Here is a 17830-nt window from a genome sequence, read left to right as displayed (position 1 = left end):
ATACAGTTTACTTTTATTTAATAATAAAAAACTTAATCTATTGGGTTATCTTCCTCTTTTCAGTCATTCCCGGGTAATATCCATTTCTGGGAAAACTGGCAATAAAGAAATAAGGCCATCACAGGTTCCACTTCTAAACAGCAAACCTGCCAAGCTATACAATGGGTACCAGAGTGAGGATCACAGGACACGTAAAATTGTGATCAAATACTCTAGGAAAGTTTTCTGAAAATCCCTAGCAGGGGGTGTAATGGCAGCCATAATGGTTGCCAACCAGAGACTCAGCAGAAGAAATAGTTTTTTAATTTTAATTTTGAGCCAATATTCTTAAAGACTATCTGTCATCAAAATCAACCCTATTAAACCAAGCACACTGCTCGGTAGGGTTGTCCCTGCTGATTAAAACAATACCTGTCTTGTGAAAATTGGTTGCAGCGTTCCTGAGAAAAAAAGACTTTTATTCTGTCTGAAAATGAAGTCTTCAATGCACTGATGGGTGGGGCCTAGACCCTCTGTTCCCCTTCGGCTCCTCCTGCTTCCAGTGCTGACCCCGCCCCTCGGTGCACTGAAGCCCTTAGTTGCACAAAGAATAAAAGTATTTTTCTCGGGAATGCTGCAATCGATTTTCATAAGACAGATATCATTTTAAACGGCAGGATCAACCCCAGCAGATGGCATCCCTGGTTTAATAGGTTTGACCCTGCTGTCAGGTGCTTGTTAGGTTCCTACGTAAAGTCAACAATTTCTTAAATCCAAAGATGCCCTTTGATCAATATGTGTGTCAATCCAATGCGCCAACTATTATCTATCTGCTTAATGCGTCGCCCCAGGATGGTGCTCAAAATTCCAGTCGAGACAACGGATTTATCTTTTGCTTCTCAGACTTACGACGTGATTAAAATGGCCAGAAACAAGAGTGGAAAGGGGCCGAACAGCGGATGACGAGGGACAATTAATGACAGGACACAAAAGGCTTGAAAATAAATAAATAAATTACCAAAAAAAAAAAAGAAGACACGGGAGCAGCGAGGGGTCACTCGTCAACTGGAACGGAGAGAAGAGAAGGAAATCAATTTCCAAAGCCCTGAACTGGAATCGTTTCTAATCTGTTTGAAGAAAAGGGAGATGATCAAACACGGGGGCTGGCGTTTATCTCCCTGGATTGAGCAGAGGTGAGAGGGGGGCTGTCGCACTGCTAAAGGTTATTCGCAGAGTCCACGGACAGCTTAATGGACTTCCCTCTGAGCGGTGCACATCACAGAGGAGAGGGGCGGAGGGAGCAGAACAGTCCAGGCTCCAATCAACGTCTCCACGGTTTATTGATGCTTTTAACCCTCAGACTCTGCTGGAGGCATCCGACAGAGATGCTTTTCTCACCTTGTCCGTGAACTTCTAGGCTGTGGGTATTAGAGGTAATTGACATTTTGGAAACAAATAACAGAGTATTCCACAGACGCCAAAGGGAATTACGCGGAATTACTTCCCTGGCAATGAGGGGGTAGAAGAAGTGACTGCGGGAAATATAAGGAGGTGGATGTTCCTCATGGGTATCATTTTTCATGTGCATATGCATCTTCAATGAAATACTTAAAAAGAAGTAACACAAATATCAGTTCTTTAATATTTATGATGGAGGAACTGAAAAAAAAATGACAGGGTATCCCGTATGCACGAAGATCTGGAGATCCTATGCTGCCGTTTCAACAAACTTCATCTACCATTCCTTCAATTCAATGAAACCTGGTATGTTATTCATACAGTCCTATCTGTGGGCAGCAGGTTAGAGAGCAGGAGGAGCGGAGCAGACTGATATGCAGTTTTGTGGCGAAAGATTCATTAAAACGTATATTCACTTAAAGGGGTTGTCCAGGAATAGATACTGATGACCTATCCTCAGGATAGGTAATCAATATCAGATCAGCGGGCACCCCCGCCTATCAGCTTTTAGAAGAGGTCAGACGCTCAGTGAATGACGTGGCCCCTTCTTAGGTCAGTGATATTGACGTTTATCGGTCACGTGGCCTATTTTTTCATCCAAGTCAATGGGGCTGAGCTGCAATACCAAGCAGAGCAGCTATACAATGTACAGTGCTGTGATTGGTAAGCTGCCGGGAGGTCACTGCGCTCACCAGAGCTCCGGGGTGTCCCGCAGCTTCCTGACAATGTGATGAACAAAAGAATCAAGCCAGCAAAGGAGGCAATATGGACAATCACAGTACATTAGTAAGGGCTCTTTCACACTTGCGTTGTCCGGATCCGTCGTGTACTTGCCCGCCGGATCCGGAAAAACGCAAGTGAACTGAAAGCATTTAAAGAGGCATCCGTCTTCAAAATGCGTTCAGTGTTACTATGGCACCCAGGACGCTATTAAAGTCCTGGTTGCCATAGTAGGAGCGGGGAGCGGGGGAGCGGTATACTTACAGTCCGTGCGGCTCCCGGGGCGCTCCAGAATGACGTCAGAGCGCCCCATGCGCATGGATGACGTGATCCATGTGATCACGTCATCCATGCGCCCGGGGCGCCCTGACGTCACTCTGGAGCGCCCGGGGAGCCGCACGGACGGTAAGTATACTGCTCCCCACTACACTTTACCATGGCTGCCAGGACTTTAGCGTCCTGGCAGCCATGGTAACCATTCAGAAAAAGCTAAACGTCGGATCCGGCAATGCGCCGAAACGACATTTAGCTTAAGGCCGGATCCGGATCAATGCCTTTCAATGGGCAAGTGTTCCGGATTTTTGGCCGGAGCAAAAAGCGCAGCATGCTGCGGTATTTTCTCCGGCCAAAAAACGTTCCGTTCCGGAACTGAAGACATCCTGATGCATCCTGAATGGATTTCTCTCCATTCAGAATGCATTAGGATAATCCTGATCAGGATTCTTCCGGCATAGAGCCCCGACGACGAAACTCTATGCCGGAAGAAAAGAACGCAAGTGTGAAAGAGCCCTTAGTGCCTTGTATTCACTACATGAATGCCATTTGCTGAAGTGAGAGGACCCCTTTAACATCAACAACAACGCTTAGAAAATCAATGTTCGCATAACAGGTTTCCAATATTGATGACCTATCCTGTCATTCATGTCTGATTGGCGAGGGTCTTGGAGGACACGGGTCACACACGCTCGTGTGCATGAGCCCTCAAAGACATAGTTTCAACACCAGAGGCTGCAGGATACAGCTCCTTGTGGGGGTTTCATACCCTCGCCGATCAGATTTTATTCACCTATCTTGAGGATAGGTCATCAATATCAGGAGCCTGGAAAACCCCTTTAGGGTCCATTCACACGTCCGTAGTGTATTGCGGATCCGCAAAACACCCAGCTGGCACCCCCCCATAGAACTGCCTATTGCTGACAAGAATAGAACATGTTCTATTTTTTTCGGGACAACGGACCAGAAGATCGAGGCCACGCTGTGTGCTGTTCGCATCTCTTCCGGCCCCATAGAGAATGAATGGGTCCGGATTCGTTCCGCAACGTTGCGGAACGGTTCCGGACCCATTCTACAGACGTGTTAATGGACCCTTAAGCTGACTACTTCTATGACTATGATGAGCCTGCTACTAAGAAGTACGTAATTCACATCTATACAACACCATATACTCATTTAGGCCTCATTCACATGACCATATTTTTCTTCCGCATCCGATCTGCATTTTAGCAGATCACGCAAGAACTCATTCCTTTCTATGGATCCGCAAAACACAGATACAGACCATGTTGCATCTACATCTTATGCGGATCCATGGTCTTCAATGGGTCTGTGGTGCACATTTTGAGGGCAAGTATAACACATGTTCTATCCTTTTTCAGAATGGACATACGGATGCGGAAAGCACACAGATCACCCATATGCTTTCCGCATGTCCCTTCCGCAAAAATACAGACTATGTCCTCACAATGCATACCACAGACCCATTAAAGAGGACCTTTCACCCATTATGACAATGTGAACTAAGTATACAGACATGTGGAGCGGCGCCCGGGGATCTCACTGCACTTACTATTATCCCCGGGCGCCGCTCCGTTCTCCCGCTATGCCCTCCGGTATCTTCGGTCACTAAGTTACGGTAGGCGGAGTCTGCCCTTGTTCTGCTCTAGCGCTGGCCAATCGCATTGCAGAGCTCACAGCCTGGGAGAAAAGAACCTCCCAGGCTGTGAGCTCTGCGCTGCGATTGGCCAGCGCTAGAGCAGAACAAGGGCAGACTCCGCCTACCATAACTTAGTGACTGAAATCTCCGCCTACCATAACTTAGTGACCGAAGATACCGGAGGACATAGCGGGAGAACGGAGCGGCGCCCAGGGATAACCGTAAGTGCAGTGAGATCCCCGGGCGCCGCTCTCCATGTCTGTATGCTTAGTTCACAATGTCATAATGGGTGAAAGGTCCTCTTTAAGTCAGTGGGTCCACACACAAAAAATGCAGACGGCACGCGAACCGCATCTGTATGCTGAACATACGCAATTTGCAGACAGCAAAATGGATACGGTTGCGTGCACAAGGCCTTAAATAGGAACTGCATAATGCTTAATTCCACCTGTGGTGGCGCTGCAGGAAAAGTGAACGCTTGCTGACAGGTTACAGAGGATTATTGGGAGTTACAAAAAAGCAGGATACCCTGTAAAGAGCTAGCCATCAGGGAGGCTTTCTAATAAAAACGGGCTGTCAAACGTAGATGTCAAAAGAGCAATATGCAACCTAAAAAAAAAAAAATGGGATTTGCAACCTGGGGAGCACGGAGTGTCGCATTTTCAACAGAATCCCGTGTCAGGCTTCAGTGTAGAATCGCAGAATATTGGCTGCTAATGATCCCGGATTACACTAGCAGTGATAACAAGCAGTTCTTGCCACTGACAGCTATTTGTATGCAGCTAATGAGGTGAGTCATCCTGCAAAGTGGGCGTAATAACTTATAGAGTTTAGCGGCTGAGTATATACGATTATACTCTACGGGCTCAATCCACCAGAATTACATCAATCGAGCTCAAAAACTCACGTGACTATCCATATGAGGCATTAGGACAATTACCCAAAACCCTTCTATGGATTTTACGCCAAGATCACATAGACTTCATTCTAACTACTGAGCTACTGTACCGCTGCCATCCAGATGGATAAAATTAGTTACAGGACACATAATCCTAAGGACTGCGGAGGTCATTGAATGGTTAACATCAATCGGTAGAGCTCCAAAGCGTCTCCATGTAACCCGAGCCTTATAAAATGAAAGAAATCCAAAGAGCAAATACTAAGATCTAGAAAGAAGATATTTCTGTCACCTATCATGACGCGTTTCAGTTCTATTCTTATTACTCTGTGTTGTGCCATTCCTACGAGAAGTCTGTGAATTAATCCCCAACTGGGCGTGTGTCCCCGCAGCATGACACTGGTAGCACCGACTGGATAGTGTCAGACTGCGCAGTGACACACTCCCAACTGGTAACAACCAGGTGGGAATTCATTCATAAACTAATGGCAGGAATAATTGAGGAACGGCACAACATCGAGGCATAGAAGTATAGATGTTTCAGAATGGTCATGGTAATTTGGTACATTACAGTACAGACATGTTGGGAGAGGTGACACTGGTCCTCTTTAACACACAATATATAAAATAACATTACTTCTCTCCTCCCCAGACACAGTCGAGTTCAACAAAATACATATGAAATGTTTTTCATTCGTCATAATTTCAGTGTGGATTGTCACATTGAGCTTTTCTCTTTGCTTTGTGTCTTGCCTAGCTCTACTGCAGAACATCATTTTGATATTTACAGACACACTTTTTAACACACTGCTGCCTGACACTGGAGTTTTAATTAACCTGGGTACCCCACTGCTATACCTGTATCTTTATTATCTGATACAGAGCTCCAATACCCCAGAAAGTGTTTTATGATAAACTCAGTGAGAGGCTCAGCTCCCTCTAGTGGCAGATGCAGGAAGCCATAATTTTGTCATTTAACTCGTGCTCTTTTTAGAGCTATATAAATGAAAGCAGAAAATTGTCTAGACCAGTGTTTCTTAATGTTCCTAAACACTCAAATCAATTACAAAAAAAGGTACCGTACTCCCATTGTGCTACACCCACTAAAGGCACAGTAAAAAGACACTGGGGGGGAATGTATCTTAAAATGATCTCCCCTACCGGAAGATTTGCCTAATTCATGATGAAGTGCATGCCTCTTCATAAATTATGCGAATATCTGTAAGTCCATGAGCCTTACCTGAAATCTACACCAGCTGGCCCTGCCCCCTCCCTTTTTGGTAAAGTGGCAGGGGCAGCGGAGAAATGCTACTTGCGCAAAAATGTTTTCTAAGTGGTATTTAAAAAGTTGTAAAATATGCCATTTGTGACTTACCAATAAAAGTTGGGCTGAAAGGAATGATAAATTCCTCCCATGGAATCTATGGGTACCTCCTGTGGTACAAGTACCAAAGGTTGAGAATTTGAGGCCTAGAGGGCATACAGCTGGACCACAGCAATGTTTTTTTTTTGGGCTAAAGCATACAGAAACTTCTGTGTGTTTTTTGTACATGAGTGGTGGCAAAGTATTATAGATAGATCTGCCATTTTTTTTAGCAGCTTTCTCCTTTGCATACTGCATCTACATATGTCCCTGAGCTGGGGAATGGAGACCAGCTGTATTGATGTCTGCCCACAGAATACACATGAAGACAGCAGGTTTTGCTCCCTATCTCTCTCAGAGCAGCATATATCACTTACTCAGAAGCAGCATATAGAAATTATGCATGGGTCTCTGTTTTTCATTCTGCTGCTCACTGCTCCTCCCCGTCCCCTCTCCACAGACTATAGAATGATGTAATTTGATCCTTCAGTGAGCAGGCAGCCTGTCTTAGACTAGTTTCACACCTGCTGTGTTAATTCTGGCAGGCTGTTCCAGCAAAGAACTCTCCAGATCCGGCCTGCTGGACGGCGACGGAATGCCAGCCGGCCCCATTAAGTATAATGGGGTCCGGTGGAGATCTGTATGCATTCTGGCACACAATGCAGAGGATCGGCCGGACACAAACTGATGCATGCTGCGGTTTGTGTCTGGACAATTCCCGGCATTGTCCAGACACAGCTTTTTAATGGGCCAAAGATCAGCTGAAAGAACCTTCATCGTATTTGCCATCTTTTCAGAAGTGGGAGGCTGGAGGGTGTGGCGCATGAATCGCTTTGTCGAATTTTTGCCCATTGGCACAACCCTTTTCTTAGACCATGCCCCCTTTACCATAGATCACTCCCCTTTTCAGGACAGGAGCTGAACCCGCAATGTGTGTTTGGACATTCAAGTGGAGTCTGATGAAGCAGCATGCCAATGCTACAATGTTAAGGCTGTTTTATAGGAGGTGCCAGGAGGATTATACGGCACTGGGGGATTTGCCAACTATTCCAGGAGTTTAGGAGGTCTACCTTCTTCCTGGAGTGTTGGCAAATATGACGTTTTTTTTGTATGTCTGTTCACGATCATTGTCCCATGTAAATCATGTCTGTACACGTCTTACGATGACTGCTAAATATAAATACAGTTAAAAGACCAGCGATCAACTTGTTATGTCATCGATCGGCGCTCATGTAAAAGTAGCCTAAGGCTACTTTCACACTTGCGTTTGGTGCGGATCCATCATGGATCTGCACAGACGGATCTGTTCAGATAATACAAACGTCTGCATCCGTTCAGAACGGATCCGTTTGTATTATCTTTAACATAGCCAAGACGGATCCGTTTTGAACGCCATTAAAAGTCAATGGAGGACGGATCCGTTTTCTATTGTGTCATAGAAAACGGATCCGTCCCCATTGACTTACATTGTGTGTCAGAACGAATACGTTTGGCTCAGTTTTGTCAGACGGACACCAAAACGCTGCAGCGTTCTGGTGTCCGCCTCCAAAGCGGAATGGAGACTGATCGGAGGCAAACTGATGCATTCTGAGCGGATCCTTTTCCATTCAGAATGCATTAGAGCAAAACTGATCCGTTTTGGACCGCTTGTGAGAGCCCTGAACGGACTCACAAACGGAAACCAAAACGCCAGTGTGAAAGTAGCCTAAGCTGTTAGTAAAGAAGGGATCTCAGTTCACATTTGAGGTGGGGTCTTGGGGTTCTTCATTGGTTTTTGGCAACTAAACCAATTTTCCTTTACACCAGTTTTAATAAATCTCCCCCACTCTGCTTATGCAAAGTGACAGATTAAGGGACATTTATTAAAGAGTTTGGCAAGAAAAGTAAAGGGGGCAAGGCTTTGCGCTACCAGACAGATTTACTGTAGCTTTCGCCAGAAACTGGCTGAAGTTATAACAGAGGTCTGGCGTAGACTTAAATTTCTGGCGCACATCAGGGCAGAGATGCGCCTAATTTATTAAGAGGCATCTGCTTCTTAATAAATTAGGCGCATCTCTTGCCAGCGCAGGGAGATCCAGACTGGCATGTGGGTATGCCAGTCTTGATAAATATCCCTCGTTGTGTGTTTTGTGAAAATCAGGGAAGATCAGAACTGGTCAAGAAAAGAATAGCTCTCGTAATATGCAATGAAATAAAGGCAGCGAGCAGCAGTATAGACTAAGAAGGACACGGAGCAACTGAAAGCGTTAGGGGGGGTACATCAGCAAAGCCTTAGGGAAATATGGTGTGCGGCTATTAAATGGAAAATAAGCGCAGTAATGGATTTTCCGGACCGTTACCAAGAGCCTAAAGGGAACTGTAGGATAACATAATTAGGAGGCACCCGCAGAAAGCGTGGGTCACAGGTTTTATCGGATATCACAGATAAGCAGCCCACACAGCAACTGCATTCATCAGACAGAAAGGCAGGTCATGAGCGGCATGCACGCCTCTACATCACTCACACACACCTGCAGAAGAAATGTCATATTGTATATGGGAGGAAGAAAAGCTGCGTCTAGGGCGACAAAATGCAGCAGCAGAACACAGTGGTCTACAAACGCCTAAAAAGGAGTCCAAACCTGCCATATCCCCTTCTCTGTAAAAATACTGCAAGTCAAGAAGTTTTTTTTTTCAGCAATACATTGCTATCCATATTCAGGTATATGGACAGGGTCGTATGGACATTACAGACGTTGGTCCCTTTGTTTGGGGCCCCACTTTCATGGACCAGAGCAGAAAGCCCCTAACAAATAGAGCAGCTCTCTCAGACTTGCACATCTATGTGGTAGGCTAGTGGTGGCTGGTTTACATTCTCACACTGCTAGGTAGAGGCTTCCGCCCAGCAGTGACCCCGTAGACATCATCGGCACTGATGGGTGGTCTATAATGGGTTGGACGATATCAAAAATCTTCAGGCGATAACGATTAAGAAATTTATCGCAATATATATCGTTATCGCGATAAATTTCATAATATCGTTATCGTCTGAATATTTTTGATATATGAAATATCCATTTAAAAGAAAAAAAACACAAGGTGACGTTATACTGTGTGGGGGCAGCCAGAAGGAAATGTTATACTATATGGGGGCAGCCACAAGGTGACATTATACTGTATGGGGGCAGCCACAAGGTGACATTATACTGTATGGGGGCAGCCACAAGGAGACGTTATACTGTATGGGGGCAGCCAAAAGGAGACGTTATACTGTATGGGGGCAGCCACAAGGTGACGTTATACTGTATGGGGGCAGCCACAAGGTGAAGGTATACTGTATGGGGGCAGCCACAAGGTGACGTTATACTGTATGGGGGCAGCCACAAGGAGAAATTATACTGTACGGGGCAGCCACAAGGAGACATTATACTGTGTGGGGCAGCCACAACAAGACATTATACTGTATGGGGCAGCCACAAGGAGACGTTATACTATATGGGGGCAGCCACAAGGAGACGTTACACTGTATGGGGGCAGCCACAAGGTGACATTATACTGTATGGGGGCAGCCACGATGAGACGTTATACTGTATTGGGGCAGCCACAAGGAGACGTTATACTGTATGGGGGCAGCCACAAGGAGACGTTATACTGTATGGGGGCAGCCACAAGGTGATGTTATACTGTATGGGGGTTATATCCGGGTTCAGCTCCTGAAGTGACAAAACCCCTTTAAGGAGTTCTGTTTCATCTTGTGACTTCTGGTTCCGTACAAATTCCCAGTACCCAACTGGCAGGGAAATAAAATGCAAAACATTGTGATCCGAACCAACTAAGTGCACCCAATCCACGTGTGGTGCGATTACATAATCTGTGTCTGCCTATTGGCTACCATAATAAAAATGGGTGAAAAATGACGGGTTCACTTACCCTGGTGCTACTGCAGGAGGGATAACCAGAATGAACTGAAGCTTGGCTTGGTGAAGTGCTTGCCCGATGTGTGTCAAAATGTGAACCAGCTCCCTGCAACAAGGAAAACAGCTGTATAACATACAATCAAAGCAAATATATAAGAGCATCGAACCACTATTATTAATGGACATGTTAGGTCCCCAAAAATGGTGAGCTGTGTAATGGGTGGGTTTACATTTATTAAAACTGTCTGTGAAAGGGAGTAATGGGCACCACCGGAACATACACCATGTTTAGCTATTATGATAAAAAAGTATACTGGGCACACTCACTTATGCAGAATCATACATTTTATTAATACTAGACATATAAAATAAAATACAATCAATTACTCTAAGAACGCATATAAAATACAATCAGTTAGTATATGAGCACATTAGCACAATAAAACCATTATGGTTTTATTGTGCTAATGTGCTCATATACTAACTGATTGTATTTTATATGCGTTCTTAGAGTAATTGATTGTATTTTATTTTATATGTCTAGTATTAATAAAATGTATGATTCTGCATAAGTGAGTGTGCCCAGTATACTTTTTTATCATTATTTATACACTTTTAGAGGAAGGGCGGATCCTCTTTACTGGCAGCACCTCCTCCTTATTTTTCCTCAGTCCTGTGCGTCTCACAAACCTTCCTTCATGTTTAGCTATTATTCAGTTGAGTGTGGAGACAATAGCAGATCTGATACCGACAACATATCCTGAAGACAAGTCAAAAATATCTTTTCCTGGATAATCCTTTTAGGTCAAATCAGCACCAACTCCTACAACATCACACCTCAGGGACATGAATATGGATTTGAACATGCGTATGAAAAAGATCAAAGTTCATTGACTCCACCAAGGTGATCTTCTGATTTGCAGTTTCTAACGGTACGGCTACCAAGCACCAAAACGACTAAGTCCAACTCCCAACAACGCCAGAAAGAGCTGATTTTGGTGGGGGAAGCCGGCACCCCCAGACATTTCCCCTGCAGAAGATTAATGTCCATCAGTGTAATACGTGGACAGCTCAAAACTGCCCACAGCCACTTCTTGAAAGGGTCATGACCACGACTCCCACCCCCAGTTTTCATTGAACAACCGCTTTAAAATCACTAGTGCTTCGACACCTGGCATGCAGACACAGTATGTGACCCTCAAAGCAAGTTGGGAATTGGGAAGCCACAGTTTGTAGACCATTAGCTAATGGTCCATTCGCATGGACCAATGATTGCCTGAATGATACTTGTCCCGTGTAAACATGGGCACTGATCAAGCGACAAACGAGAATGCTCGCTCGTCAAAGATTGCATCCTCTATACGGACATAAAAACCACTGTTTGTCTGCAGCGCATCCCTTCAGGTAAACAGGGATGCGCTGCCGACCATAATGCAAACTGCATGGAGAAGAAAGATCACATGATCATTCATTCATCCACACATACTCACTGCTCAATTGCTCCATATAAACAGACGTATACATGAGACTATCAGTTGCCATATTGTCGATCGCACTGGTTATGGACAGATTATAAATAAGCCTGTGTAAATGGGCTCTTAATGTCCCTTTATTAGGAACGCTCGTTAGCAATAATCTGCCGCTGCTTACCCGAGGAAATGCTCATTCATCGGGTAATAAGATCACCTAAAGTTTGCCGGCAGCAGATCATGCCGTCTAAACAAAACTCTGCTGCCAGTAAACAATGATTCTGTATTGGGATGAGAGATCGCATTAGCGACCGCTCCTCCCCATACTATGGAGGAGACTGCTGCAAAGAAGGAACGCTTTTTTCTTCCCGACAATCATCTGAGCAGTGTATAGTGGCCTTTAGAATACTGGGGCAACTTTAACACTCCATTTAAGCCATATTCCTAAAGCCACTGCTTTAGGGCTCATGCACACGACCGTTGTTTGGGTCCGCATCCAAGCCGCATTTCTTGCAGCTCGGGTGCGGACAGATTCATTTCTCTTCAACAGGGCCGCAAAAGATGTGGACTGTTCGCATCGGTTGCACCGTTACGTCGCCACTCACAAAAAAAAAAAAAAAAAAGTCCTATTCTTGTCCATTTTGTGGACAATAAGCATTTACATAATGGGCGGTATCCGTGTTTTGTGGATCTGCAATTTGCGGACCGCAAAACACGGCGTGGTCGTGCGCATGAGCCATTATAGTTGGCAATATGTTTGCAAAAAGGCGTGAGGAAAAGTTGGCAGGCCTTCAGAGACTAGCTTCTTGCGACTCTTCGAACAAGTTTTAATCGCCTGCCGTAGTTTGAATTCCACGTCATATTCATCAACCAGACGCGTGTCCTCCTAATGAATGAATAGACCTTATGCTGCACTGGTGAAGGAACCTGCGCAATAAATGTAAGAAATCTCCTCCATTATTCCTGTGGGCAGCTCATTTATGCAGTGATGTGACCTGTGACTATCACATCCAGGACAATTATTCCCTTTAAGAAATCAAGATAAATGGTTTAAAACGCTGACATTTCTGTAAAATTTAGGAGTCGTCAGCTACTTACTTGGCCTTTGGATCTGCCCGGCTCTTTACAATACTCAAAAACAACCAAATATGATTTTTCCACAGCAAAACATGAAAAGTATCATCTCCTTCATGGAAGGGATCAACAAAAAGAAATAAATGCGCCTGTTGCCCCCTGCTAGTTGACAAAACGAACCTCCAGAAATCTCTGCTAGCTTCACGCATTCTGGAAATGAGGGTTTGTGACAGTTTCGTTATAATGTGTGCGAAGAAGACTTCTACCGGATAAACGGCGCTGGCTTCCATTATCTATACACAATTATTTGCCTGAAATGTCTATTACCTGGCAGAATAAAACATATTCTATTTATTTACTAGTGCTACAAGTGGCTTCTGCCTCCGTAACTTCAGATCCCATGCTGGATACGGTGAGAATTGCGCTCATTGTTTTCTATCTACATGGAATCAATTACGTAAAAGGAGACAAAGAGTGTAATACAAACCCAATACAACAGAGATGAATAGTTGCCCAATCACTCGATATATACACTGCTCATTGGATATACTGAGTAAATATCCTACAGCTGGAAAGATTGGCACCCAAACTGTCTCCAAATACACAAAAATAACGATCAAGTAGGGGCTGCTCATAAAGACTGAGTACAGCATGTCGGATCTGTGGGGCTCCGACATTTGAGACCTGTGTCAAATCAGTAACACAAAGCAGCAGAGGCGATAAACTGCTCCACTTGGCTTTTTTCGGAGGCTGAATGTTGATTGGCTTGTAAAACACGGAAACGCTGCTTGCTAAGGGCCAGTTCACACTGAGTTTTTCGCTGTTGATTACTGATGAGCGAAGCGAGCTTCGGATGCAAGATCCGAAGTCGCTTCGCTCAGAACTTCGGTTTAATGCTGTACGGAGATCCGAGGTACCAGTTGGAACCAATGCAGAGTTCGAATCCAAGCTTTAAAAAGGTTTTTCAGTTTAAAAATCAAATACCAAAGTTTTTCCGTAAAATGTATGGCCTCGCGACCTTGTCGGAGGCCGTACATTTTACGGAGATGGATCTCTGTACAGCATTAAACCGAAGTTTTGAGCGAAGCAACTTCAGATCTAGGATCCAAAGCTCACTTCGCTCATCACTAGTGTTGATTTTGGAGCATTTCTGCCTCAAAATCAGCTCCAAAAACGCCCTAAAACAGCCTCCCATTTATTTCAATGTGAGGCAGTGCTTGTTTTTATTCGTTTTTTTTACACGTGTAAAAAAGAAGCAGCATAGCCTATCTTGGGGCAGAATCCCAGCTGTTGAAGCATCTTCAGCACAGCTGAATCTCCCGTTGAAATGACTAGGAAGCAGAAGAAACCACTCCCTGTAAGTCCATGTTTTTTTTGTGTGCGTTTTCTGTGCATTTCTTGGCGCAAATCCGTATCAAAAACCTCAAGCGGAAAATTCAGTTTTGCAGTGAAATGAACACCCATTGGTTAAAAAACAAACAAACATCAAAACTGCGTCAAAAACCGCATAAAAAACATGCTGAAAAGAAAACACGCTGATTCCACGCTGATTTTTTAAGCGTGTTTTTTAAAATCAGTCGTGCAAACTGGCCCTAAGGGTACTGCCATACAGAGTTTTGTGGATGAGGTTTTGAGGCAGACAAAGGAATCTATATATAAAGGAAGGACTTATACATTCTGGCTTTGGCAGAAAATGCTGCAGGCAAATCTACCTCAAAACCTCGTCCAAAAAACTTGGTGTGGCCATATCCTAACTCCAGTAGAGGGTACAAATCCTTGGTCAGGACAGCCAAAAATGGAGATTCAGCCTGAACAGGAAGTGGGAGTAGAATACCGCTCCAGTGGGTGCACATGTGTGCAGACACCAGGTGTATAGCTCTGTAACAGCCAGAGCCCAGATATCAGAACAGGCAGAGTGGAGATTCAGTGCCACGAGAGAAGAAATTACAGCCTCATGGGTGCAATACAGAGGCAAGTCACATCTCTAGGACAGACATCCCCAGACAAGCTCCTGGCACAATATTGCTCTGAAGCTGTTCTCAGCTCACTGAAGAGTAATTGCTCAGTTGCCAAGACAATTCAAGCATTATATTATCCTAATTGCTGCTAATGGCGACATAAAGATTGTTCTATACGTATACACAAGTTATATCTAACCTGTTACAGTTTAAATTTGTTTACCGCATCCATTACAGCAAAGAGTTACTGGCAAAACAATTACGTTTGTTTGTCACCCATCCTCTTGCACCCTACAATGTTAATTTCTAATACTTGGTTGAAAACCCTTTGTTGGCAATGACTGCCTGAAGTCTAGAACTCATGGACATCACCAGACGCTGTTTCCTCCTTTTTAATGCTTTGCCGGCCTTTACTGCAGCAGTTTTCAGTTGATGTTTGTTTGTGGCCTTTCTATCTGAAGTTTAGTCTTTAACAAGTGAAATGCTCTATTGGGTTCAGATCAGGTGAATGACTTGGCCATTCAAGAATATTCCACTTCTTGGCTTTGGCTTTATGTTTTGGGTCATTGTCCATCTGTATTATGAAGCGCCGACCAATCAGTATGGCTGTATTTGGCTGAAATTGAGCACACAGTAGGTCTCTGAAAACCCCAGAATTCATCCGGCTGTTTCTGTCCTGTGTCACATCATCAATAAACACTAGGGACCCAGTGCCACTGGCAACCATGCATGCCCAAGCCATCACACTGCCTCCTCTGTATTTACTTTCATGCAGTCTTCTCTTTATGCTAGATTTGGATATTAATACGCCTATATCCTGGAGAGTGCTGTTCACATAGTTGGCTGTTGTGAAGGGGTTTCCCTTCACCATGGCAATTATTCTGCAATCATCATCCACTGTTGTCTTCTGTGGGCGTCCAGGTCTTTTTGCATTGTTGAGGTCACCAGTGCTTTTTTTCTTTCTCAGGATGTACCAAACTGTAGATTTTGCCACTCCTAATAGTGTAGCAATTTCTCGGATGAATTTTTTCTGTTTTCGCAGATGAAGGATGGCTTGTTTCACCTGCATGAAGAGCTCCTTTGACCGCATGTTTACTTCTCAGCATAATCTTCAAAATGCAAGCACACACCTCAAATCAACTCCAGACCTTTTATGTGCTTAATTGAGAATGCAATAATGAAAGAATTGCCCACAAAACAGCCTTTGAGTCACCTGTAAAGGAGCTGAAACTCCTAAACCCTTCATCCAATTTTAATGTGGATACCCTCAAATAAAAGCTAAAAGTATGGACTTTATGTACAGTCGTGGCCAAAAGTTTTGAGAATTACATAAATATTGGAAATTGGAAAAGTTGCAGCTTAAGTTTTTATAATAGCAATTTGCATATACTCCAGAATGTTATAAAGAGTGATCAGATGAATTGCATAGTCCTTCTTTGCCATGAAAATTAACTTAATCCCCAAAAAAACTTTCCACTGCATTTCATTGCTGTCATTAACCACTTCAGCCCCCAGTGCTTAAACACCCTGAAAGACCAGGCCACTTTTTACACTTCTGACCTACACTACTTTCACCGTTTATTGCTCGGTCATGCAGCTTACCACCCAAATGAATTTTACCTCCTTTTCTTCTCACTAATAGAGCTTTCATTTGGTGGTATTTCATTGCTGCTGACATTTTTACTTTTTTTGTTATTAATCGAAATTTAACGATTTTTTTTGCAAAAAAATGACATTTTTCACTTTCAGTTGTAAAATTTTGCAAAAAAAACGAGATCCATATAGAAATTTTGCTCTAAATTTATAGTTCTACATGTCTTTGATAAAAAAAAAATGTTTGGGTAAAAAAAAAAAATGGTTTGGGTAAAAGTTATAGCGTTTACAAACTATGGTACAAAAATGTGAATTTCCGCTTTTTGAAGCAGCTCTGACTTTCTGAGCACCTGTCATGTTTCCTGAGGTTCTACAATGGCCAGACAGTACAAACACCCCACAAATGACCCCATTTCGGAAAGTACACACCCTAAGGTATTCGCTGATGGGCATAGTGAGTTCATAGAACTTTTTATTTTTTGTCACAAGTTAGCGGAAAATGATGATTTATTATTTTTTTTTTCTTACAAAGTCTCATATTCCACTAACTTGTGACAAAAAATAAAAACTTCTATGAACTCACTATGCCCATCACGAAATACCTTGGGGTGTCTTCTTTCCAAAATGGGGTCACTTGTGGGGTAGTTATACTGCCCTGGCATTCTAGGGGCCCAAATGTGTGGTAAGGAGTTTGAAATCAAATTCTGTAAAAAATGACCTGTGAAATCCGAAAGGTGCTCTTTGGAATATGGGCCTCTTTGCCCACCTAGGCTGCAAAAAAGTGTCACACATCTGGTATCTCCGTACTCAGGAGAAGGTGGGGAATGTGTTTTGGGGTGTCTTTTTACATATACCCATGCTGGGTGAGATAAATATCTTGGTCAAATGCCAACTTTGTATAAAAAAATGGGAAAAGTTGTCTTTTGCCAAGATATTTCTCTCACCCAGCATGGGTATATGTAAAATCACACCCCAAAACACATTCCCCACCTTCTCCTGAGTACGGAGATACCAGATGTGTGACACTTTTTTGCAGCCTAGGTGGGCAAAGGGGCCCATATTCCAAAGAGCACCTTTCGGATTTCACAGGTCATTTTTTACAGAATTTGATTTCAAACTCCTTACCACACATTTGGGCCCCTAGAATGCCAGGGCAGTATAACTACCCCACAAGTGACCCCATTTTGGAAAGAAGACACCCCAAGGTATTCCGTGAGGGGTATGGCAAGTTCCTAGAATTTTTTATTTTTTGTCACAAGTTAGTGGAAAATGATGATTTTTTTTTTTTTTTCATACAAAGTCTCATATTCCACTAACTTGTGACAAAAAATAAAAACTTCCATGAACTCACTATGCCCATCAGCGAATACCTTGGGGTCTCTTCTTTCCAAAATGGGGTCACTTGTGGGGTAGTTATACTGCCCTGGCATTCTAGGGGCCCAAATGTGTGGTAAGGAGTTTGAAATCAAATTCTGTAAAAAATGACCTG

At 43.7% G+C, this 17830-nt stretch overlaps 1 protein-coding gene across 1 annotated transcript in view; it reads right to left on the bottom strand.

The window, feature by feature from the left end:
• Positions 1-17830, bottom strand: part of CHID1 (chitinase domain containing 1) — a 504441-nt gene that overhangs the window by 345474 nt on the left and 141137 nt on the right. Inside the window, exon 8 of the mRNA XM_040410433.1 lies at positions 10261-10353. Within this exon, the coding sequence (XP_040266367.1) occupies positions 10261-10353 (93 nt within the window). The remainder of the gene's footprint in view (positions 1-10260; positions 10354-17830) is intronic.

Source organism: Bufo bufo, chromosome 10 (genome assembly GCF_905171765.1).
Source record: "Bufo bufo chromosome 10, aBufBuf1.1, whole genome shotgun sequence".
In the NCBI taxonomy this organism is placed as follows: Eukaryota; Metazoa; Chordata; class Amphibia; order Anura; family Bufonidae; genus Bufo; species Bufo bufo.
The sequence above is the reverse complement of the archived record's forward strand: the minus strand, read 5'-3'. Positions and strand labels throughout refer to the sequence as shown.